Consider the following 27,840-nt stretch of genomic DNA (forward strand, 5'->3'; position numbering starts at 1 on the left):
TCGAGATCTAGAAATTTAATTTCCTCTTTTATCTTATTTATTATTTCATGTCTTCCGTTCAACTCCTCAGAAGTTTCAGTTTGAAGACACGAAAAATAAAAATATTATAAATTCACGTATTTTACTTAGTGAAAACTCAAATAATTATACGCTTACATGAACGGTTTACAGACTAAGGCTTTTTATTCTTTTTACCAATTTTTGCCACCCTCATTAGCAGTCTACGGGGAGAGAGAGAGAGAGAGAGAGAGAGAGAGAGAGAGAGAGAGAGAGAGAGAGAGAGAGAGAGAGAGAGAGAGAGAGAGACTCAAATTTTCCCCATGGCCTTTCAGATCGAAGTTTATCTATTTCATTCCATGGTTTGATCTCATAAGCCATCAAAAATCTCTGACTCCCCAAACGATAGCCAATGTTTAGAGGAAGAAAACATATTGTAGGGGTTGCTTATTTACTTTACACAAAGTATTCTCATTGTTGCCAAATTATTTTTCAAAAATATATGGATAATGGCAATGATGATACTTATCTAGAAAAAAAGCACAAACACACACACACATTCTATCTGGATAAAGTTGCTCAGACACCCAGTGAAATCAACCGAAGTGCTGTGTTAGCTTTGACCTAAGAGATCCCATACGACTTCAAGACTTAGCAGGTTAATTACGCGAAAAGGAAAAAATCAGCTCGAGAATCGTTTCATCGCTGTGTGCAGACAGCATTTTACTGCGAAGAGCGGAAACTGTCTGCTACCTTTCTCATCAGGAGGTGCTTCTTTATGCGTGAGTTGGTTCGTGCGTTGATCAAACCCGAGTGCCAGAGTGCGTGGGCTGCCAGACGAGGAAAACTCTACGATAACAGGATACCACATTTAACTCTTTTTATTTTTATTTTTTTAAATCGCGTCCTTGACCATAGTTGCTCGTTTGACTTTATTGATATGGAAAAACTTTACGCGTTTTATTGACATCAAGTTAAAAGATTTACTACATTACTCAGAACAAAAGAAATGAACAGTACGATTTGGGTGTGGAGTTCCTGTTGCCAGAGTCAGCAATCTCCTGTCAGTGGGTCTCACTGTTCTTCTGGCATTTGCTCGTGCTCGTGCTTGATGTTCCTCGCATGTTTACTGTGGCGCTCGAGTCTCGCGTCGCCCAAACTTTCGTTCTACCTACAACGTAAAACAGTGCATAACAATAGATTTTGATCATCAATAAAATGAAGGAGTTTTGACGGCAATAGTATATCACGCTTTGTGCTGAAAATGAATAATGCAATAGAATGAAAACGAATGCTGAGGAAAACTTGACGAAATCGTGATTTCATACTTCATGGTACTTATCACTAAGATGATTTTGCAACATGTGGAAAGAACCGTGTATACGTACATTAACGCCTTTCAGTGACTTACTCAGCCAGAACCCATAATTTGTCATGTTAAAGAAAACTTTTTGAGCAAAAAATAAAACGACCAAGAAAGGCCAGGTAAGCTACAACTGGATCAAGGAGAAGAACTGTTAAGGTCTTTTATTTTATCCAGCAAATAGTTTCTCAAAACATGAAAATTGATTAACATATATGTTTATATATGCGCATAAAAATGCTTAAGTTCGGAAGAGTGGCTCTCGAAATCTGAGTCAGTCCTAAGGTATGACATTCATGATAATTGAAAGAAAGAAAGGAAGAAAAAAACTGCAGGTCCTTGCTGGTGAAGACACATATGACAAAAGTTCTGAATATATATATATATATATATATATATATATATATATATATATATATATATATATATATATATTCAGGGAAGACACCTATAATATCATGAATACCTAGTTGCCCCTCTAACACTTCTCATCAACTCACGACCGAAGGCATAACATAGAACTCATACAAAGGACCGGTTCATCAAAGTGATATTTGATCATCTCATTACAGCAGAAGCCGTCACAATTTGTATACAGATGCCGCGGATTTATTTGCAAATACAACCTGAACATATGCAACCTTCATGGATATTCATTCAAATTGTCAACAAAGAACAGGAGAGAGAGAGAGAGAGAGAGAGAGAGAGAGAGAGAGAGAGAGAGAGAGAGAGAGAGAGAGAGCATACGAGATATAATGACGAGAGAATAAATGCCAATAATGAAGCTATATATTTATCCTATGATTAATGATAAAGCCGGGGAGAGAGAGAGAGAGAGAGAGAGAGAGAGAGAGAGAGAGAGAGAGAGAGAGAGCATATAAGATATAATGACGAGAGAATAAATGATAATATTGAAGCTATACATTTATCCTATGATCAATGATGGAGACGAGAGAGAGAGAGAGAGAGAGAGAGAGAGAGAGAGAGAGAGAGAGAGAGTATATAAGATATAATGACGAGAGAATAAATGATAATATTGAAGCTATATATTCATCCTATGATCAATGATGAAGGCGGAGAGAGAGAGAGAGAGAGAGAGAGAGAGAGAGAGAGAGAGAGAGAGAGAGAGAGAGAGAGAGGATACATGAACCCTGGAACCTGGAAATATAGTTCATTAACCCAGTCTACCTGGCGGTCATACACTGCGATTAGTTTGATTTACATTCCTCTCCCTTTGGCAAAGTTTAATCATTTCTCACTCACTACCAACTTTTATCAAGGACTTATTAATTACTAAGGTACAAATCATATAGATGAACCAATGTTGGTGTTATTTTGATATATAAACTACCTGCGCTTAGGACGTTCAAGAAGTTTTTGCTCACGTTTACAAAAGATACCTATAAATTATAGAAGAAATTAGGAAATGAAGGCCACGGATTAAATAATGCTGAGACAAATTTATTTTATGATTGTTAGCATCCTCGGGTCTTTACTGAGAGTGCCCAGGTATGAATCCTGGGCAAGTCGGATGGGTACAGGCTCTGCTTTGTTAAAAAGCATTATTCCTAATTTAATTAATTACCGTGAATCGTTGTTGGAGGTAGGGAAAAGACCATGGAACTACTAACTTCATTCGGAGATGATCTCGAAAGATAGAGAGACTATACCGTTGTCGGAATTTTATGTCAATAAATGGAAAATTTCAAATATGGAAAACTTTCTGGCTAAAATCACATATTAAAGCTACAGACGAAGGCCAAAAATTATATAGACTTTAGAAATTCAGCTGATAGTTATTCTGTAAAAAGTGTAATAAAACTAATGTTGAACAGGTAAAATTAATGAAATATGAAAAAATCAAATCTAAAATCTATGAGCGCACATACTGAATGAGGAATAGAATAAATGTACATACCAAAAAATTTGCGGCAATAACATGAAAAGTAACGATTAATATTCTCGTTAAAAGGATGGCAAAACGATTTTACACTCACAAATTGCTTTTATTGTCTCTTTATCTATTAGATGTACATACTATGTTTCCCGTGTTGTTTTTCCCTTCGTTTAATCGCTAGTTCTGTAATGTATGGTGTTATTTTATATATCATGAGTATGAGCGGTTGTTGTAATGTTTTTGTGTACCAGAATTTGTCCCTTTTCATTAGTATTCTAGTTTGGAATAAATTGTTTTCTATTTATTTTCTTTCACAATGAATTGCAGACCTTCCCTTTGTTCTGTTGTGCACAAATTAAGTTCGTCCCCCCATCAAGACGAAACGGGAAAGATTTTCTTACACCTATTCATTTTTTCAATATAAATAACTGCTAATGTCATACAGAAATCTACAGTGCTGTTTTATAGAACTGGGCGCTTTCTTTCACTTTAAATACAGTGAACGTTTTAAGGCTGTATTTTATTTAGCCAACAATATCTTTGAAATACATCCACAAACATTTTCCATTAATTCATCTGCAGTGAATGTTTCCAACATTAGAATAAAACAGTCGGAGAACAGCGAGCACTTTTGACATATCAATCCAAAATACATAGCTAGAATAAAATCGAGTGAATAAACACGTGGGCTTCTATTTGAACTTTTCATTTCGTAGGATTTAATCATTCCGGTAATTATGAGGAAACAGAGTTAAACTGACAACCTAAATATGAAAAATCTTTGTGATTTCAAATCATCAAGGGCTGCGTTTATCTTTCCGTTTTTTTCGCTTATATGCAAACACTGAGAAGTTTCGCTATAAAAAATATCTAACTCAAAGCATAGATGGAACTGTATAATTACGCCAGCCAAATAATATCATACATTTTATGATGGTGTGACATCGAGGACAAACAAAACCATCAAGTAGAAACTGATTTTGCTACTTTTTTCTTTTTCTTTTTAAATTTTTTTCATTATTTTTTTTATTTTATTTTATTTTTTTTTGCAGATACACAGGGAGATTTTAAGACCCTTTCCTTGGGTATAGTTTACTGTCTAGTCCGTTTTTTCCTTAATATTAGGAATTATTTCTTTCAAATACAAAAAAAAATTGCTCAGTAAAGCAATTTACATGGAAGAGTTATAGGAATTATTTCTTTCAAATACAAAAAAAAATTGCTCAGTAAAGCAATTTACATGGAAGAGTTATATGATATCACTCCATGACATTGCACTGAAAATTGCAGGCTAATCACGAAGAACTCTCAATCCCTTATAATTTATGTCGGCGTGATTTTATTTCGGTCACGCTTTGGCATATTCACCTATGAATATATATATTTTTATTTATATTTATATTATACTTTATATAATATATATTAGATATATATATATATATATATAATTCTAAAGAACAACAAAAACAACGGTCACTACAGCATCCTAAAAAATTAAAATTATAGGTCCCATATTTCTAACGGAAAATTTGCTATTATTAAAAAAGAGGATACAAATTGCAATGCTTTTGGGCAGTTGTCAGAGAGATGATGCAATATATCGTCAATGATTACATACATACATACATGCATATATGCATATTCATATTATATGATATAATATATACCACACACACACACACACACACACATATATATATATATATATATATATATATATATATAATATATATTATTATATGTATATATAATCTTTGTATGTACTTTTTTCAGAGAGAGAGAGAGAGAGAGAGAGAGAGAGAGAGAGAGAGCGAGAATTCACCACTCCTGGTTTTATCAAAGGAATGGCTCGTAATTACGTCATTAATGATATGAATGAATTCATATCGCACTGTTAGCAGAAATTTTGCCATAATATTCTAAGCTCTTTTTAATTTATAATACTTAGTTATACAAAAACACAGTTGCCTATTAAATTTGTATTACATTTTCTTTCTTAGTATTTTATCGTTACGAAATTCATTAATGTTTTCATGTACATGATGTGAAAAAAATGCCGTCAATATAAGAATGAATATATTTGCATATTTACCGAGGAAATACGGAAAAGTAATTTGAAATAAAAGAAAGTAATCTTGAAACAGATATTTTAGTTCGAAATATCAAATCCAGGATTAGAAATAAAGGAAATTAAGAAATTCCTGTCTTTTCTAATTTTCCTCGTGGATATAATCCAAACAGACGTTCTTTTCTACCTCAACTGAATAAAAATGAAACACCATTACCTTTCCCATTTCTCTCACCAAACAAATAACAAATTTAAATGACGAGTCTTTTCCTCAAAAAGCTTTATGCAGTTCACCGCCAAAATGTTTTAATCGCCAACGAAAATATTTTGCATCATGTGGAAGAAAGGATTTCCATAATGGACCAACTAGGATGTATTGCACTAATGCTTTAACAGTGGAATTAGACAACATCTGTTAACAGATTTATTTTTCTCAGAGTTTTTATACAAATATTGATGAATATATTCTTATATATGTGTAAGCACACACACATATATATGTATATATATATAATCATAAGTTTCAATAAAAATCTGTGAAAATTAATGTTACCTGATGTTGTTTAATTTCATCACATACACACAGACGCGCGCACGCACACACAAACACACACACACACACATATATATATATATATATATATATATATATATATATATATGTGTGTGTGTGTGTGTGTGTGTGTGTGTGTGTGTGTGGTGTGCACACGAATGTGAGCTCAAGATTCTTACCAGATGGATTTTTCAGTATCATAATAATACTGAAGGTATCAGAAAGATTGTCTTTTATTATAATTAATGATATATATAAAAGTTCATTATCATAGCGAAATTTCGTGTTTTCGTTTTCGTCTGTATCATTATTACTTCAAATCCCGTCTTTCGAATTGACAGGAAGGTGACCCATCGTCTTTTGAAATTATCAGACCGAAGCGATTCTGACAGTGACTTATTCAAAGGTCACATGACCCCCAGTTATCACAAAAATAGTCAGGAGCCGGATCTGGAAACTCACAATACAATATTAATTTTGGATCAAGAGCAAGATAATATGAAGTATGCTTATGCCCTTCAATCGATCAACTGGAGCTTTTATCAAAATAAAGTTTACCTGTAAAACGTGAAATTCCACAAATGAATCCATCGCTGCAAAAGCAAGAAAATCTCTCTCAAGCAGAGCACTACAAATTTTGGCATCACCAAAATTCCTCTTAGTTGTAAAAAGAGGATAAGTATTACATTGAATGGGTTTGAGGTATTACTTGGGCAACTCCAATCCAATTCATATGACTTAAAATCATATCTGGGAAACTCACCGGAATAACCTCTTGTGCTAAATAATTTTCAGTACTTGAATATCTAACATACATACCTTCATTCACACTCTAATGGATAAGCGAACTTTTGTAATGCATTATTCTACTCATTATAAAATTATTTTCTAAAATGTTTTTTCATGAGTTTTTTGGCGACTGCATTCACAGAACTTTCTAAATATTTTAGATCACAACTAATGTGTTTATTTTTATACTCGTGTAATTTGTTTCCTTATTCCCCTCCAATAAGTTCTTTCTGTATCTCTCGTGGAATAGCAGTTCTCCCCTTCATTCTGCAGTATTTCTTTTTCAATAACAGCACTCTTATACTACTCTGTAGTCTATTTCACATCTCCCATTATTTACCCTGGATATTGATCCTCCATCGTCTACCTGAATTTCCATTCGTTTGTGTCTGTTAGGGTAAAGCAGTGCTGTGTTTCATGAAAGAACATTCGATCGACCACGAGTTTCCTTGTTACTTTCTGCTTGTTATGTGTCTGCAGACCGAAATTGTTAATAATGAATGCATTTTCCCTACGAAATGAAAAAGGAAGATTCCTCTAAATTAGTCAAATCAAAGATTTGATTCTTTAGTTCTTGTGTATGTGTCAAGTCTTCATACCAGAAGGGCAATTTAACCCAAGACATTGATTATATGGTAACCGTGAATGAAAGGTGTTCTTGGGCATATTTCAACAGTGTGATGGCATGTCAGGAAATATAAAAACAAGGTCTTGTACGTCTTCCAAGGTTTCTTTCTTTTCATTAACCGTGTTTGTTTTAATGTTTATTGCTACATTTTTCCATATCCATTCATATATATTTTCTTCCTGTCGAAAATATTATATTTCTCTTTTTTTCACATTTAGGTCTTTATTGAAATTCTTTATCTACCAAAATAATTCAGTCTATTTCGTTTGTTTGCTAATATTCTTACCACGTTAAGTACCTTTCCGCCAAGAATCTATAATTTTCCTTTCTTTATCAACTGCCAGTTACTCTCATGAATTCTATTCTGTCCTCCGCCAAATTCTCTTGTTTACATCTATATTTAATAAAAGTTATTTACTTTTCCTCTTTTTCTGTCTTCCTGCCTTCTTTCATTTATTTCATGTCTAGATTTTTAATACTTCAGCCAACATTCCATTCTCACTTTTCACCTCTTATTTCCCTTCTGCCTTCCCCTTCTTTTTAGGTCTTGCTCACCGTCATTCCTACACTTCATTTTCTCATGTACTTTTATACAGTACATTCTACCATTTTATTATTTCTATATTTTTATTTCCGATTTATCACCCTCTCTGTCCCTTTCACTCCCACCAATTCTTTTCTCTGACGTTTCCTTAATTTTGTACGAATGTTTTCATTTTTATTGTAGTCTTGGTTTTTTTCAGGTTCTGTTCTCACTTTTACCAGTATTCCTCCTCAAACAGCGTTTTCGACGCTAAGTTCAACTCAGTTTCATTACTCTTCTATATTTTATTTAACAAATCATCTTAGCCATACTTCTTTACTTCATATTTATCTGTTACCCTTTGTTTTCTGTTCGGTCTCTCTCATGAATGAGTGGCTATACGCCTTATTTCCTAAAATGATCAGTTCCTTGATGGTCCTTCTCATAAAACCTGTGACTCTTTTGGGCCTCTTCTCCGAGATACTTTCTTTCTCCGCTTCCCGTTTCGACGAACTTCTTGTTGTATCTCTCATTCCATCATTTGTTTATCATTCACTGACATGATACCCCGTCCCGTGACCTCTTTTGATTAAATTCGGTCTTTGCCATTGCCGAGTCTCGAGTCTTTCATTTTTGTTCTTTTAATAGGTAATTTCCATCTTTGTAAACTGGAATGTAATTCTTCAAATTCTCTGTCTGTTGGGACACTTTCATGAGATAATGATCCCATTCAAGTAAACGATTTATTACCTAAATGCCTACCTCATCTTAGCTGAGATCTACCAGAAGTTAAGCCACTCAAACCTTAAAGAATGTAAATGCCACGTCCTATTAAATCCTGCTCTCTCGTTCCTGAAATACCTTGCTAAAAGACAAACACACACCATAAATAAATGGGGATTTTGGGAGGTGTCAGTTCTTCATTACCGGCTACGCGTTGGTTTGGTGTGTGTACTGAATTTGTTTTTATATGCCCTCCCCCGGCCCCTCTCTCTTTTTATCTTACTTTTCTAAAATGTTTCCTCGATTCTCAAGTATTTCTTCATACCCTCCCTTTCTCTCCTCTTGATATCATCGGGCCAGTTCTGCTTTGTTTTGTCCCTTCCTCTCCTACAACCTGATATCTGGTAATCTGCGCAGAAATGATTTGAGACAGATTCTATACCTGATTTCACCATCTTTGCAGACAATTGTAAATGGCAGTAGGAGAGAGATGGACGTGACAGGGAGAAAGTATTTCCTGATATTTTCCTTCAGATATCAGTGGATAAAACACATCAGACGACCATTCTCTTGTTCTTTCCACCTGGAAAAGTCATACCCTTACGTACGTTTTCGGTGGGAAATGACGAGTGCCTTGTAGTTAGAGCGTGAGAAAATGGTAGTGGTCATACCCATTGAAGTCACACTCGCTGTCGTTAGAACCGTAAAAGTAATAATTTTAATCTTTTATTTATCTCAATTTTAACTACCGTATATTTCGGCGTATAAGTCGACCCCCCAATTCTGAGTAAATTTTTATGATTTTAACTAATATCGGGTATATTAGTCGACCTATAAATGTGAGGCCAACCGTACGCTCAAAATAAGCAGCAGGGTAAAACGTATGATATACAATAACCTGAATGTTATTACGGTACAGATGTTGCTCTTCTTACCATATGAAATACAGGTAATATACTCGGTAATGCTACAGGTGTCTTATTTTTCTGTCATATCTACAACTTCTTCGGGACATTGTTGCTACAGTGGATGTGAATGGGAGACCATATCGATATATCTTGAGGAGGATATCCTCTTGGTGGCTGAGGTTTGTCACATCGCCTCTCAGTGTTAATATTAGTTATTACATCAGCTACAGATCTGAGCGAGCGCGTTAGCCATTTCTCGCACCTCCTGTTGTTACTCCTCATCCATTTCATACTGCCAGGGCTATCTCTCTTTTCATTTGAAGAGGAATGTTTCTCTGCGCAAGTATGAATAAAAAGTCCGGATATTTTCGTCACTTTGTACTCTCATCAGTCTGTATCCGATAGATTTACAGTTTATATGCTTACTGAAAAGACAAAATTTCCTGTGATATTTTCAGAATAATTTTATTTTCTTTATATTTCTCATAATATTTTTCCTTCTAATAATGATGCTTTTAATCCACCTGATATTTTTCAGAACAGTTTCCCTCAGGTATTAACTTTCTTTTCATCATTTTAGTCTGTCCCTACTTCTCCCTCGCACCTTTAATGGGTCTGTGCTTCCCATTCTGTTCTCTACTTAATTTATCTGTGAAAAATCTGCTTGGATAACAGTCTAGTGTGAATTTTAAGAAATTTCGAGAAAAAGTAACTTCTTTATAGCTTTATGAAACGACTATTTGCTTCTTTCACTTCTGTATAGAACAGCAGTTCGTCACTCGAAACTACGTACACTCTCCTTCCTTTGAAGTATTCTGAGACAACCAGTTTTAAAACTTACACAGCGTCTTCTTTCTCTACCACCTCGACTCGAACTCTTTTCCTTCGGAACACCATCTGCAAGACTCGACCCCGCTTTCCCTTTTTCTGATCTTTAGTTTTCTCTTTATATAAATCCAGATGCAGAAAGATTCTTCTGTCGCTAAGCTAGAAACATCAATGACATTTGACATATTTTGGAAAGTTCTGGTTGTCTTTATTTTAACATGTAAAATAAATTCATTCTTCTTTTCTGTGCACATGTTGCATTTTACGACAAAACGTGTTTCCCTGCCGATGTCTAGGTGTGTTCCTGAAAACTCTATCAAACCTTGAGACTTTTTGCTCTAATCCATGTTAATCGTCTTTCCAAAGATCCGACCTTCCATGACCGCCATTGACTGATGACCATCTTGTATCATTCATTCTACCTGGATCCGAACTTACAATAAAGTCCCATAGCTCTAACAGACACTTCCTAACCTTTGTTCTGTCTGCTATCTTAAGAAGATGAATTCAAACTTGTATTCGATGGTATATAATTCAGGTTTGTAAATATATTCCTAAAATGCAGTAATGGACTTATATTAGTTAGATATCCATTTCTTAAAGTGATTCGTTTTTTCCTTATCTTATTCTCTTTCAAGCCTTGAAATAGCCGAATCAAGGCAATGTATTTATTTAGCAATGTTGCCTTTATTCCATTTTTTTCAACAGCAAGGTAACGAAGCTTACGTTTTCTGTTTCATACCCATAATTAGTTTTTGGAAATTGCACCTTTAAGCTCACTATGCCATTTATCTTCTATATTTAATTGTTATTTCATGGAAGCAGCTAAAACTGAAAAGCAACAATGACAACTACTTTTACTATCTCTTCTGTTACTAATACTCCTGTCGGCATCTCCTATCCCTTGCCTTTCAAGCAGCCAATTTCCATCCAATTGAGATGCAATTAAAAATGGGCTTTATTTCTTTATGTTTTATTTTACTGCATTATTTTTTCTTTTCCAACCCTGTAATACGTTTCTTTCACTGCCCAGGTTTTTCCATCTGCCCTCATTGCCCTCCATTACTTTCTTTTTACTTCGATACTGTTATTTCCCTTTTTCCCGCTCCAGTTCTTATAATTCTTCTTTTCTTATTTTATTTTATAGAATTTCAACCCATTTTATCACCAGACTGAACCCTCCTGATTAACTTATTATCATGTTTTCTCGATTGTTATCTTTAGAGTTTATTCTTATAGTTGTCTCTATAGATTTGGGGTTCTGGGAGACGGGGCTGTTTATATTAACTGTGTGAAAATTTCACACACACACAAGAACTGTTATCATTAGGATCCTACTTCACTCATAATCCATCGATTAGTCTATAAATGTTTATCTATATTACATTATAATTTGCAGATCTCGAAAAAATCTTGATTTGGTTTTGAATGTATAAATACAACTCTTCTTATTACGCTGGAAATCTTATTGAAGAGCATAATATTAGATAAAAAAGAAAATACGAGAACTCCTTCCTAAAACTAATTCTGATAAGCCCGAAAATGCCTTATTTTCACAGTTTGAAAGAAAGCTCTTCTCAATGTGCCTATATAGTCACCTTTGACCTAACGAAAAGTGAAAATATCTAAACGCCATATCACTAAAAGATGTGTTTGAAAGTTGAGAAATGCAGCAAAATATAAGCCTTTTTTCTTGAGTATGTAATCTCGAGAAGACAGATGACCAAACAATGCACAGACTCACTCACTCACTAACGCGTAAATATATAGATACCCACACATATTTATATACTATATATACATGTATATGTAAATGTCATAGCCGAGAATAAACATGGCAAATGCGTAAGAATAGTTTAGAAGAGTATGTGTATGAAATCTGACGCTGCAACCATCTTCAGAGACAAAGCAATAGCATGTATCAAGAAGCACCTCCTCTCCCCATATATATCTGCAAAGGGTTCTCATTATTGTCTAAGGTACTTTTCGTAGGGAACATGATACGTAAGTTGTTTATTCTAAAAGAAAAGATAATATAATAGTCATATATTAATATTAATATATATAATATAATATATTAAATAGATATATATATACATATATATATAATATATCATATTTAAGAATAATATATATTTTTACAATATGTATATATATAATATATATTTATAAACATATATATATATATATATAATATATATATATATATATATATATATATTATATATATATATGTTATATATATATGTGTGTGTGTGTGTCTGTGTGTAAACTGCTGTTAGCAAAATAAACCGCGTATCATCCGTGGAGACATATATGGTTATAGGGCTAAAAACTTTACCTTCTAATCCATAGGCAAATTTAAGCAACGCTGATTGTAGATTACTATGTGGTTTGTGGACCATCGAGAAATACCAGATGATGACATGGAAGCCAATTGAAAATCCAGCCAGATATTGACGTGAACTTAATAAAACAAATAATAGTTTAACTATGGAGAGAGATTATAGTCAGCTCATTCAGCAATAGTTCAGATGACTGCACCTGTTCCAGCCGAAACTTATGAGAAAAAAGATGAAAGCAATGGTTAGAGGATGACTGTAAAAATACAACTGAAATTCAGGCATGTATAATGTTTCAGACTTAGCAAGTCCACAAATACATCAACATAAATTCTTAGTGTTCGACAAATAAGCTCCAAAATACAAGCATCTCTGAACTACCTCTACCTGGAAGATTTGCACATTAAATAGAAAAGGGAATGAAAGTTAATTTCCTGGTCTAGATACAAAACCAGATCTATAGTTACAGTAAAACCGTCTCTAGTAAAAATAAAGGTTCATGAACGAATTAAGAAAAAAAAATTGCAGCAAGTCTTCAGTATATTCAACGTTATTGTAAGATAAGATTTTCCATTTTCATGTTTCAGAAATAAAGGTAAATAAAATAAAACGACCTAGTATTACACAAATAAGCTTCATTGTATTTGCTGCTTTTCATGCTCAGTGAAAGAATGGAGTAATAATAATATTAATTTCAAATATGGAATTATTAACAGGTAACCTATTTCAGTGCAAAACTTTTGACATTTTTCGTGTATCCGAAATTTTGTTTAGCTGAACCAGCCGGCATTTCTCAGCTAGTAACAGAGATTCATCAGAACACCACAAATGAGAGAGAGAGAGAGAGAGAGGTGGGGGGGGAGCCCCCTGTGAACAATTGAAGTTCAGGTTGTAACGACTATTAAGATACGTATTCCTAATCCATGAGAATTGTAATTCTAATAGTGGTAACCGAACTACATAACCATAATATGAGTGTAGAAATACCTCTTTGCGATCTCAAACTCTAACAGTTAACTAAAAAAAAAATCATGGCTAAATTCAACTATCAACATGAAGACAGAATTTTGAAGATTTGTGATCGGTATCGTCTTCATACTAGCCAGCAGAAATTACTAAAGAAAACGCAAAGGGAAACGTCATAGAAATAAAGAAGAAATACTTTGTTCCAGGAAAATTATACTGACTCGAATTTTCTGGTAGTCCTGTCAGGCTGACTAAATACCTACTCTTTTGCAAAGCCTGGTTAAAAGATAATGGGTGGCCGGCCGGTACTCGGAAACGCCCAGAGGTGAGGCAGACACAGTATTCGGGGAATGTTTGGTTGAGGGAAAACAATTTAAAGATGATCCTTTGAATTTTTCCTTTTTCTCGGAACTCGGTAACCAAAGCTGCTACGGGCATAGAGAGGTATGAAAACTAGATATTCCAATTATACTTCAAAATACGACCACATGATGAAGTCAAGGCCTGCCAGAGAATATCAATAACTTAATTTCTTTACAGGTATTCTGTGATAAAACCATATGAACCGAATAATCGGAGAAATACATGAAAGCGCTCAGCCGCAGTCTCTTGTTACGGTATTTGTCATCCTTTTCAGAATGGTGGGAATGCAAAATAAAAGTTCAATTTTAATAAACGTTTGCTGTTAAGTACCTCGACCAGATAGTGGAGGATGGTCACACTGCTTTTCTATATAATGAGATATGACTTGTAAATTAACGAACACAACGCACACTATCTCCACTGCGAGGCATTGTTCGTCAACAAAAGTCGATGCATTAACATGGATGCTTCACAGTGATTAGCTGTGAAGGTAACAATGTCAACTAAATTATTTTTTTCATGGTTGCGTGTACAGTTTGCAGTCTGGGTTTGTCCGCTGCTGACAATCCACGTTGCTCTAAATGATCACGCCATAAAAGGAATCAGATTAGAAGCTTTTGACAGAATATCTTCATTCTCCCTGAAAACATTTCCTTTTGGAGAATAGCATTTGATATTTTAACTTGGGCATACTTTAAATATACATATTAAATCTAATAATGCAACTACACACTTACTTGTAGTAGAAAACCTTTATCTTATTATTCTAGAGAGTCTGGCATACCTAATAAACACCCTTGCAACAAAAATAGGTTTCTTTTCTTACTCTCTCTGGACCGTTTCGCGATTTATGGGATGTTGCCATAATCTAAAATCTTTATAGTTTTGAGTAAAAGCCCACTTTCAAAGAGAGTAAGATTACCTTTTTTGTTTTTGTACTAAGACACAGTTTATCTTTCTTTTGCAGGTGACTATTGACGTTGGAAGCTCAAAGCCTGAGGACAAATAATCATTCACCATAGAGGTCGGCGACGTCAACATGTTAAGCTCAAAGCTTTTCCATACAGCTTTTCTTCTCCTTTTTGCCGGTGAGTTTCGTGGGTCCCATTCTAGCATCCCTCTCATTAATCTATGAAATAAACGCAAGGCTAAAATGATGTCTAGTTTAGTGTACATTTACACTAAATATAGATAATGAATTTGTACGATCCGTCTGTATGACGCAAATTCTTTTCAAGCATCTCTCATTTTTTTATTTTCCTTTTTCTGTTTTTTTGGACAATAACTTCAGTACTTTGGAAACTTTATCTTGATGATACCAAAATTTACGGCTTAAAATGTTCTAAATACGGAAAAAACTGTTCTAAATAAATAACGAAAAAGACAGGATAACGTTACTATGGGTTTGCATTTCTTTAGATAAGTTGAACTGGCCAGCACAAAGAATGTCACCCTCCTTTGTAAAGTTTATCGGAAATTATATGAAATCAAAATTTACACGTTATGTAATCTATCTTTTCCAAAGAGTTGCTTTAAGGCTTTGGTTTGAGGGGATTGGATACTAACAGACAAATGAAAGTACACGAAAACTGGTTTTTAAATCTTTATATTAAAACAATATCTGTATCCGATTTTTGACAATTTTTCCCAAATTGTTAGTTCGCGACTCTGAAATTCAGTCTGGGCCATTCATGTGGGTAAAATAATCAATAGACCGTGTGGTACCTTCCTGCCAAGCTCCATAACAATCTCACAAAACATGATTTAAAAATAAGAAACTATAGTAAGTAAACGTCTGCCTTCATCATATTCAGTATTATTTATCAGATCCCATGTTCATGTAAGAAGTACTACAGTCGAAAAAAGAACTTGAGGTGCGAAAAGGTCAGCACAAATATAGTATCAGGAGAAATGATAGTAGCAATGCCATTAATGTCCATAATCAATCATGAAATGACGCCATTTTGTGGAATTGTTCCCGAGTACTGCTGAGGCGGAATAATTATGTAGAGAGATGTCTACTTGAAAGTGCTGCACGCATTGACATAAGTGATTACAACAATTTTAATAATCATTCAGGGGTTTTTAAAACATATCCTTTTTTCTTACGTATAGTTCATGGACAGTACAAACTAAACAAAGACTTCTTTTCACTGTAAACGTGTTTGAAGCGTTGTTCTATGTTATGAAACCACTGAATGGCTATAAATCGTTAAAAAAAAGAGGATTGTTTCAATTTATATGTGTTATGCCTGATTGCTGTGGTATGAGGCGCCTTTGTCGAGCGGCTCCTTTTGCCATGGGGTTGCAAACTAAGCAATGTTGTCCTTTCGCTAAGATCATATTGTAATTGCCAGATGAATTGTTTTAACAGATATTTTTGTTTTGAAACCTTTGAACTGGTTGTAAATCATTCTAGATAGGTTGTTACAGTAACTGACTTTCCTGTATTTCAATGGCCAATGTTTATCTAACTGCTTATTTTTATTTTTCTGTTTCTTATATTTTACTTTGAATGTACTGTAAACCTTATGCGCTAGTTAATAAACAGCTCTTGAAAAGGGCCAATGGAGGCCGAAACTGTTGAGCTAAAAGGAATTTCAGCTTCTCTTCTCCCCTGTGGAAAACAACCTCATATATCTATCTTCGGGAAAAGGAAGACTAAAACCTATATATATATATATATATATATATATATATATATATATATATATATATATATATATATATAGATATATATATATATATTCAAGTCTTCAGGAAAGTAGCATTTTCACTTTCATACATTTTTACAGCGATCATGACATTTCAGGTAAACTCGGCATAGAAAGTAACTTTTTCTTAGTGTCCTAAGAATTTGCTCTCCAGATTTTCTTAATAAAGAACTTGAAACAATAAAAAAAATCAGCTTATCTTGTTAAAATACTCCAAGCACATAATAGAGAAAGCAATACATGAAGCTATGAGCCTTTTTTACAACTCCACTGAAAACTAAGAAAAGAAAAAATTCACAAACAAAATCATAATCCCTCACGTGGCTAATTTACAAGAGATCACATGAACCTTAGGCCACCATAAACCACTTCACTTATCTGAATACATTGGGGAAATTCTTAATTAACGTACAACAGAAACCAGTTTCTTAAGACATAGGGGTCTGAAATCCCCTGTAAGGATTGCGATAAGTCATACTACGGATTCACAGGAAAACCTCTCTCGGAATGATTAATTCAACATAAGCTCTCAGTTAGGTATGGACAACACTGTTTGGCAATTTTCCATCATATAAATAACACGAACCATACCACGGATTGGAATTCATCCCGAATTTTATACAAAAGCAGCTGTCAACGCAAATGTCAGATGGTAGAATTTTCACTGATAAAACAACCTTTCCAATGGAGCCTGGGACTCTAACCATATAGACAGTATCTTCCTTAAGGCAACAAAGAAGCAGATTAAGACAATTGACAGAACCAACGTCAGCCTAGCTGTGACCCCAGGCATGACCTAAAGGCATATCTCCCACTATATATTTTGCGAATGTAACTTCTTTTGTCATTTATTACTTCATAAGGGTGGGAGTCAGTCCAGCAAAAATTAATATGGTCCTTAAGCTTTAAACCAGAGTGTTTTAATGGGCCTTTTATACTTGAGAAAAACAAAAGAATTTATTTACAAACACACACACACACACACACACACATATATATATATATATATATATATATATATATATATATATATATATATATATATATATATATATATATAAAATTTACCAAAGCCACTTGTGTCTCTCTCCGTATAGTACAAAATTACATTTTTCTTATCCATCCGCGCAAATTTATCAGGGAAGATAGCTAACACAGAGTATGCGAGAGTCGCTTGGAACGCCTAGTATGTAATTAACGGAATAGTTGTTAGAAAGTAGGGGGATACTTAGATAAACAAATAAAACTTCATGTGACAGCTTTTCTTTCGAGAAATAAAGCATTAGTTTCATAATGACATATTCATGTGATAGAAAAACTGATTGCATTCTTGATAATCGATTTGTAATGCTTGGTTAAATTGTACAAACTTTCCGAAAACTCTACGGATGTGAACATTTTTTGTAATCATCACAAAATCTTATATAAGAAAATGTCGAGCACCAATGTGGACTTGTAATACACAACTAGTGATATATACAACGACAATACATTTGTAAAATTTTCTGAGGGCCGATCTTTTCGTTATTATTGTGAAATTATTGTGACTTACAGCAAAACATTTTGCAAAATTTTCCCGTTTTTTACCAGATGCTGGGCCCGTAGTTATTTTAAATTGTTCTTTCGCGAAGGTCAGTTACGGGAATTTTTTTTATCAAGTCACCTCCAGCATAACAATTTTGGAGTTTACTGCTGCATGTTCTTAGTCAGGCAACAGAGTGATTTTCTTATTCTTTTAGAGAATTCAAAATGATGTCTTCTTGTGTTACTCCAGGTAAGGCTTCTTTGGTTCCATAATTTTTCAGTGAGATATTCCTCCATAGACAAGTAAACCCTGTGATGCAAGTATGTGCGTTACTTCTATATCCTTCAAGGAAATTGTTCTACCATAACCGTTGCCCATCATTTTCAAAGCTAACTATCTTATTTCAAACAATCATTAGTAGTAAGAACCCGTTTTATTTTCATAATAATCTCCCTTGTGTTCCCCAATAAAAACAGAATATGTCCGTTTAATGGAAAGCGCCAGCGTTTTCATAATTCTTTTGTTATGCGTAATTAGTTGATATTCATGAATATACCAAGATTGGCTGCTCAGAGGACTTCTTGAGAATGATAATGTTTTGAAATTGGTGTCTTGAATTACTAGACAGTTTTACCCTTAAGTTCAGGTCCTCGGGTATCACAATGACAAAAGTTCCATCTAGTATATATCTTGCTCATAATTTTGGGTTTTGAATCTAGAGTTATCTATCCAAATTCCTACAACGGTGTTGACTACGAGGCGCTGAGAATTGAACCTGTTGCCGCAGAGGAGCAAAATGCATGCTTTTGGAGTATCTGCAGTGTCGTGTTGCATATTAACAGTAGGTTTTATCAGAACAGATTACGTTTTTTAAAAGGTACTTCAAAGAGTTGACATCCAATGTAATGTTACGCACCAGCTACTATAACAACATTTTTCATCTACCTCGTAGCGAAGTTATCCCGCTCCTTCACTTTGGTGTCAAATGACATTCTACAACATGCTCAGTTCTTTAACCTTCCTTTTTATTTTTCCTTTTCCTTCCAGTCCTAGAGTATATCATGACTCCTCATCTTACCTCCTTTACATAAAAAAATTATCTTAGTAATTAATTTACCTCTCCCTTTTACAGCTGACGTTTTGGTCGTCGATAGTAAAGTTCGTGGAAAACCCAACAGGAATAAAGTTGACTCTGAGGACAGTGGGGGGAATTGGGGGGAGGGGGGCAACGCTCCTCCTCCGAGGGGGCCGCATTTTGCCAAAGACACGCCCAAGTCGGTCCTGGCAGCCGTCGGGGCTCCAGCTCACATTCCTTGCAAGGCAAGAAACCTCGGAGCCAAATCTGTAAGTTCTAGTGCTATTTTTAAACCAAACAAACAAAATAAAGTTAGACGATGTCCATACAAAAGTCAGATTTTTATTCTTAGAGAAAGGGGATATGGCCCAGGTATGATATTAATGAATACTGGGGAAGAAAATAATGGTATGTACTGGAGACTGTAGCGGCTGCAACAAGTAATCGTAATGGAGCCTATGAAAAATCACATCGATATGAGGATAACTTTCGACGGCGCAGTTCATTACATGTGACCATACGGGGACACATGAGACATTTTGAGAAATTTGCAACATTTGTTTTTAGCCGAAAAGTGGAGACAATTCCTAACTTGGACGTTTTCCTTAGCTTATTATTACGGTGGGGAAATTTCAAAGGCAGTGAAAACCGTTTATAATTTCAGGCTTACGTCTACTCAAATTAACTCACAGTGTACTGAGAACTGTTTTGGGGGGAACACTTTTATCAGTACTTTCAAAGAAGGGGAAATTATTCATTTAGCCTATAATCTAACTGATAACCGGAAAACCAAAAAAGGGTCTAGTTCATCAAGCGCTCTATTCATATTAAGTATTTAGTGGTCCCCGAGTTACTGCTGACAGTTCAGCACTTTATCATTGCTGACTTTTGCATTGACAATTTTCAATGTTTTGATAAACATTTTAGAAAATTATGTACTTTACTGTAGGTTTACCAGTAAAATACTAAAAATAACTGAAAACATTTCAGAAAAACTCTACTGAAAAGCTTTTTTTTTTTTTTTTTTTTTTGGGGGGGGGGGTGAGGCAATTAATGACTTATAATGTGCTATTGTGTTTGCTTTCTTTCCCCGTCATCTCAGGTATCATGGATAAGGCACAAGGACCTACATGTCCTTACTGTGGGATCCTTCACGTTCACTAACGATGAGAGGTTTTCGGCCCATCGAGACCCTTCGTCAGGAGACTGGGTCCTCGTCCTTCGGCACCCACAGCCCTCCGACTCCGGCTATTACGAATGTTCCATCTCCACGAAGCCTGTGACCGCCGTTAGCGTCAAACTCGAAGTCGTTGGTGAGTGAGCAAAGAGAGAGAGAGAGAGAGAGAGAGAGAGAGAGAGAGAGAGAGAGAGAGAAAATACTAATACTTGTGTCAATGGTTAACTTCTAAAACATTTATTGGACATGATTTTCAATCTAAACAGTGAGTTGTACATTTTTCTTGATTTTGTTATCATTATCCTTTCACTTCTTTATAAAAGAATAACTCATTTACTTGTGAATTCAGCGCTCCATCCCGTTACTGCACGATTTATTTGAGAATTCTGATAGACTCGTAATCTTCAATCACGAAACGCTACCTTTAATCCGTAATTATCATAGAATTTACGATTCTTGCCTATGCCCTATTTGAGGCAAAACAGTAAATGTTATCTATCTATTCATCAAAATATTAAAAAATAATCTGCTTTATTTAGTTAGGACGGTCAATACACTTTTGCAGTTATATCATTACTTATCGCATGTCGCAAACCACCCATACGAGTATAAGCAATGTATACATACACACACACACACACACACACACACACACACACACACACATATATATATATATATATATATATATATATATATATATATATGGAATTATACACCTATATTTTATACGCATATTTATATGCATAATGTGCGTTTTCGTGTGTATGTTTGTGTGTTGGGGTTGCTTTTTCACATACTTGTAAAATATGATTCCAAGCAAATGAGAAGATACACATTTTAACCAACAGACAGTTAAACTTTGTGACGAAAATGTATTACTTTTAGGTTTGATAAGCAAGGAAAATGAACTGTGAACAATAGATCGGCAATTTTGGACTTGCACTGTTTGTGAAATACAACATAAACCCATTTCATGTTTATACTTTATTCCATTTATATCGGAAAAGCTTTACATCTCCTGATCAATATTCAAACCATGAAGATAAAGCGTATTGATCCATCTTTATAATTGCCTCATTTTTATTTTACATTAGTTTTTTGTGCCCATAGCAGAATACATGGGTACATCCACGTGTTTCATAAAACCATCGAGGTAAAGTTTCTTTGCTAATTATAAGAAAATAGTCAATTTCCCTCCCATGACCAATCTTGGAAAAATACAGCACATGATAAAAATCTTAGGAACTCATGTAGAAAAATTACCGGATTCTTAGCCGTTAGTCAAAGGGACACATTAGTCACTAAAAGTCCTTTTGCCACATAAATTACTTCAGTAAGTCAGTTTTCTATTTTGCCCACGCCGTTGTGTTTCGTGGGCATTTGTACATTCATCAGCTCTAAGACGTAAATGTCCTCAAAATTAATCTAATACGGCAAATACACTTCTTCACAATCACATGTCTAAAACAACAACAGCGTCAATAATCCATCCTTCTTAACGTCTCACAATTTGTTTCGTTGCAGTTTACTATCTCTCAATTCTTCAGCATTTCTTAATCTCGAAATACACCTCTTATTTATTCCTTCGTTCTCATCTCGGTTCCAAGTTCGTTCTTTTCTCCACATGGTCGTTGACAAACACTGACTGTCATCGTAACACCAATCATCACATGCCTTTTCCTTTTATGCTAACATTCAACCGTTTCGATAACACCATACTCAAATTCTTGATGCTTATATACATTCATCGACGCTACCATCACATGCCGCGGTATTTCTTTTTTCTTTTTTTTTTATCGCCTTCACACTCCAGTGACATTCAGTGCTTTCTTTAGTTCTCCAAACGGTGAATTTTACTCTAATTTAAACGATATTCAGCTTCCTCTTCACTGAATTGCACATAACTTTTGATCAGCATAATATTTCCTGTCTCGAGATCTATCTATCAATTAAGGTCTCTCTCTCTCTCTCTCTCTCTCTCTCTCTCTCTCTCTCTGTGCTTTTCAACTCTCTATACTGCTTTCAAAACGCCTCTGTTTAGTGGGAAGAGCTTCATTGATTGTGCTTTAAGTTGTATCGACCTCTGACCTTCGCTGCTTCTATTCAGGTCTTACCACCCAAATTTTTTTCCCCCCCGTTTAAAGAATAACCAGTTCTTTGTCACCTCTAACCTAATCTTTAATTGTCTAAATAAGAACAAATTTCACCATTGGTGAAACAAATTCAAGTCAGTCTAGTAGGGATCCCTTTGAATTTTGCATTGGAACCTACTATGGCGTAAAAGTAATTAAAAGAGCACTATTAGTGTCTTCCTCGAAAAAACTTAATTTGTTAATATTTTTGGATCAATGCGTTAGGCAGTCATTTCAGAGCATGTATGTACTGGCGTGTGCAAGTGTATATGCATGTGTGTGTGTGTTGTGATCAGTGCGTGTGCTCAGTTAAGATATTAATTAAAGAGTAATTTCCTTCCCTTCCTGCCAGTGCCCTCAGCAGAACTCCTCGGAGACGGTAGTGTCTATCTCGACAAGGGGAGCACCCTGAACCTCACGTGCGTGGTCCATTTCAGCCCGACACCTCCAGAATTCATTTTGTGGTATCACAGAGACAAGGTAAAGCGCTCATTATCATCCTGAATGGTTTTACCGCAGTTCTAAACTAGATGATTCTATAATTTGGCCATATTCAATTGCTTGTTGTTTTTATTTCTATTGCGATTCACTTTTCTCGTGGTTACTATTATCTTAATTATAAATAGAAATGTTATTAAAATATAACTTGTAGAATGAACCTTTATGTACAAGGGAGTAAGAATGGAGAAATATTTTCTGCATCTCATTAATCATAACAATTAGCAGATTTACTGGTTAGATTCAGATTTCTCTCACTTGTACATACGGTTGAACAAATGCAAATATACTCGTGTATATATATATATATATATATATATATATATATATATATATTATATATATATATATATATATATATATATATATATATATATATATATATATATATATATAACACACACACACACACACACACACACACACACATATATATATATATATATATATATATATATATATATATATATATATATATATATATATATATATATATATATATATATATATATATGTAGTGTGTATCTGGGATTAACAAGAACATTATTTAACGACGAGTAAAAGGTCTCATACATCATCACCAAGATAATAATATTATTACTTCTCTCAAATATCACTAAATATCAATAACAATATTCCAACTGACCGGTACCTAAATAATGACATCACCATATTTGCATGCATCGAATTATACTATGTCTTTAGTGGGAATATATTCCAGCTACTCCTTGATGTCATTAATAGACATGGGAGTTGAGGGGGTTAGTGATTTTGATCTTATCTGTTCTAGGCTGAAGATCATAGCTAAATGACATCCTCACTGATGAGTGATCATTTTAACTTCCAGCTGGTAAACTACGGGAGGAGGGGAGGACGTGAGATCCAGGTGGTCACCGAGCACAGGGGCGAACTGACCAGATCGTCTCTCTTGGTGTACAACGCCACGTTACTTGACTCCGGCAGATATTCCTGCAAACCAGCCAACGCCAAAAAAGTCTCCGTTGTGGTGCATGTTCTACAAAGTAAGATATTCTACGCTTTGGGTAGTGCCTCTGGCCCCATTGTTCATTTATTCCTCGATCCTTTATTATCCTGGAGATGGATGGGGGGGGGGGGGGGGCATTGTTTTCCAATTTTATCATTTGGTCAAGTTTCTAATAAAGTCAGTTTGCAAGTTCGGGTTGCATAGCGCTCTGTTGTTTCAAACGTTCCTCTCTTCAGTATACCTAAGAAATGAACACCCAGGTACTATCTATTCCTTCATGAAAAGCTGCTTCTCTCCTTTCATCAGTGGTCATGTGCCTTCCACAAAATGTTATCCTTCAGCATAGAACTATAAGCACATCTTCATAGTTTACCTTATCTTGAGATCCATAGGCCAAAGTAGAATATCTTCATCTTCGATTAGCCAAAATAGAATTATCATCGTTTTTGTCAGTCACTAGAATACTCTATAGTCAACAAAATTCAATAGAAAAAACAATGAATGATTTCCTTTCAATGAAAACTTGAATGTCAGCAATTACCATGACCTCACTTTCTCGTTGCCTTGCTTGACAACAGATGTTCCTCCCCTTGTTTCGCAGGTGAAACTCCCGAAGCCATGAAAACCACGAGCAATGGAGATGCCTTAGCCCACAATAATCTAATCTTTAGCGTCATGACCGCTGCAGCCTTCTGTCTCCTCACCTCATCGAAGGACGACCTCAACTTCTACAAAGTGGTCCCGTGGTGCCTCCATTTTCGTCTTTTCTCCCTCTTCACTAACAGATAAAGGCTAAGCGCGTGCAGACTTTTCCTTTCACTTCGATGCAGCTGTTAGCTGCGATCGCCGATCACTTCCATCACAATTGCCTCCGATCCGTCAATTTAGTGTCGGGAGTTACTGGTTCTGGATTTATACAGATAATAATGACGAGATCAGTAAAATACTCAAGTTGTGGAGATTTCCACTGGAGAAGAATTTGGACGTAATTTTACAATCGACTGAGCCTTTCCTTACAAGAAATTTTGGACCACGTTGATTATGACAATCTGAGAATGACGCGCTCGAAAGCACAGTATAGATGGCATCTTCCAGTTTCTGACGGAGCTCTGTCTTTATGTTAGTGTTAAGGTAGTAACATATCTCCATATAATGTTGTATAATCTATTCACAAAATGGGAGGAAGACATTACTAGAAACAAAGTGTTCATCTGGTGATTATCTGTCAGTACTGGAGTCCTTAAATGTTTAGTGTTTTATCCGGAAAAGAGACATTTCCGTTCTTAGGACAAATGAACGAGAATATTCAGTCGCATAAGAAATACAGTGAATAATTGTCACCAAATGCTATGTATACAGAAAGTGGTTGGAACGTACTAGCATGAGCTCTCGCAAGACTAATAGTTAATTGGGGATATTAATGTCATCATTTAAATATGTACACGCATTTTGTCCTCAGCTATCACCTGCTTACAATAAATTACATCTGAAGTACGTGATAAACTCTTACCAAATTAAAAAGTAACACCTCGAGTTTAACCACAATATACGTAAGAAATGAACACCCAAGTACTATCTATTCCTTCTTATGTTGCGGAGTGTCAGAGTCAGGAAAACGATTGTATTAACAGCAAAGGATTTCAGGAAGAACTGAAAACTTTGGTTGTAAAAGAATGTACTGTCGCTAGCCTATATGAATGGAAGCATAGAAAATATATAAATTCAATCAAACAGAACCAGGTTCTGTGTTTGCTATGGGCATTCCCTTCCAGATCACAAATTTGTAATGATTTCATCTTACAAAAGATGAACGAATGATGAGAGATATGACAATCTTACATGGAGAGATTTTGATGCCGCATCCTTTAAATGATTTAATTTCATCTGTTTCTCTGAAACTGGCCCATTGTTTTGACATTCAATGGTAGCAACTGGGGTATGATGATGTGGAAACCCAACAACTGTAATATCACTTAGCTGTCTTCAAAAACGAAGCATGCGAGATCATGAGCAGAAAAGATAATTTTGTCAATTACTTTTGAAAATGAAACAATAACGATAATACTCGGGAGAGAAAAAATATACTTATAATTGCATGAACTGACCTAACAAATTCACAGATGGAATTTTAGTGAATAATTAGAATATTTATAATTCAAGGGGTCCTTATCCGAGTGTTAAGATCCTTTTATTTGTATCCTAATCCTTAATTAATGCACGGAACTTGCTAGTATTTCCTTGCAAGTAACTTCATTCGTTTTCGTTTACTGATGACTTAATAACCCCAATTCCATCTGTACTTCGTTACTTTCAAGCAAAACGGGTTGAGGTTTTTTCATTTCCAATGTGCCCTGCTATTCATTATGTGGTGTTCAGCATATACACATAACTATACTTATAAATAAATATTCTTGGATATGTCATGTATATGCATAAATGAACATATATTTGTACTATGTATGTGTGTAGATATATTCAGACATGTATGCACAAACTTATCATTAGCATCCAATAAACAGCCGTTTGTCTCTTGTTGACTCCAGACTTTTAAAATATATCAAGGAAACGCTTCCTTCCATTTTTATCAATGAACACTGCCTCCACAAGGAGAAGGTCGCTTGGGAGATTTCATAAAAATAAGAATATATATAGATAATATATATATAAGAGTATATATACATATATATAATAATATTTATATAGATGACGATAAATATATATATATATATATAATATATAGATAAATATATTATATATATATATATATATAATATATATATATATATATATTATATATATATAAGTAGAGGACTCCACATTCGAAAAAATATTAAAATTAACGTATGTAGCTGTATTAAGAAAAATAAAGTCGATACGGGGTCTACTGATAAATAAACCTCAATCTAAGAGAGGGATTTTATGAGAATAGGTAATTTCTCATAAATGACGGGTGAAAAGCTCCTTAATCTTTCAATAAAAATTTGTGCTTTACGCAACTACACTTCTTCCACATTTCTTATGGATCAGTAGTTTTCTTCATAGATGGTCAAGTTGTCATGTCATGTATGTAGGATGTGTCATGTACTGACATTTTAGTGTAATATAAATAAACCTCAGTAAATTTTCCGTTTTTATACCTCTTGGTAATAGTATGTATTCATGTATGCATGTATGTACCTATGTATGCTTGCTAATCATGTTTCTTATTAAGCGACATGTTGAGGAGAGAAGGGCAGAATGACGTAGAAGAGTAAAACTGACGTGAGTTATTAACATTTGCTTTGAAATGAAACATTAATCAGTAGCAATTTAGTAACATGAATATTTGATTAAGCATTAAAATCCTCTAGTAAGCCAAAACTGAAATATAAACGAATGTGACTCAAGATAGAACAAATTGTCAAAGAACTTGAGGATTAAGCCACCACACAAAAGGGACCTGGGTCCGGGGATTAATGACGGCAATTAGTAAACGGAGTAGTAGTATGAAGACGGGAAAATGAAAGAAATTCTGAGAGAAGTGAAGCAGATTTATTCATAAATGTGCACATTCAATGTTCGAAAGTACTGATGTAATGTATGAATGTGAATAGTTTTCATTTAAAATTACGGTCAGTGATGTATAATTATCCGTGTTCAAACTCATGCCATATGCCTCATTTCTTTATGATGATGATGATGATGATGATGATGATGGAAGTAGTATATATATATATATATATATATATATATATATATATATATATATATATATGTGTGTGGTGTGTGTGTGTGTGTGTTTGT

General features: G+C 34.6%; 1 protein-coding gene across 1 annotated transcript; it reads left to right on the forward strand.

Annotated features, from left to right (window-relative positions):
• The first annotated feature begins 1,090 nt into the window (after nt 1–1,090).
• LOC135195910 (hemicentin-2-like) lies at nt 1,091–26,676 on the forward strand. The gene is made up of 7 exons (XM_064222770.1): nt 1,091–1,482; nt 14,916–15,036; nt 19,320–19,531; nt 20,365–20,575; nt 22,927–23,054; nt 23,920–24,094; nt 24,659–26,676. Exons 2-7 carry the CDS (start codon nt 14,988–14,990, stop codon nt 24,844–24,846), a joined length of 963 nt encoding a protein of 320 aa, XP_064078840.1. The 5' UTR covers nt 1,091–1,482; nt 14,916–14,987; the 3' UTR covers nt 24,847–26,676.
• Nucleotides 26,677–27,840: the final 1,164 nt, after the last annotated feature.

The sequence above is a fragment of the Macrobrachium nipponense genome, chromosome 11, assembly GCF_015104395.2.
Source record: "Macrobrachium nipponense isolate FS-2020 chromosome 11, ASM1510439v2, whole genome shotgun sequence".
Taxonomy (NCBI): Eukaryota; Metazoa; Arthropoda; class Malacostraca; order Decapoda; family Palaemonidae; genus Macrobrachium; species Macrobrachium nipponense.

Bases quoted from the DNA above. Each gene is read 5' to 3' on its own strand.
- LOC135195910 (XM_064222770.1), top strand. From the start codon at position 14,988: ATGTTAAGCTCAAAGCTTTTCCATACAGCTTTTCTTCTCCTTTTTGCC. The intron at 15,037-19,319 runs GTGAGTTTCGTG...TCCCTTTTACAG, and splicing joins TTTTCTTCTCCTTTTTGCCG to CTGACGTTTTGGTCGTCGAT. The intron at 19,532-20,364 runs GTAAGTTCTAGT...CCGTCATCTCAG, and splicing joins GAAACCTCGGAGCCAAATCT to GTATCATGGATAAGGCACAA.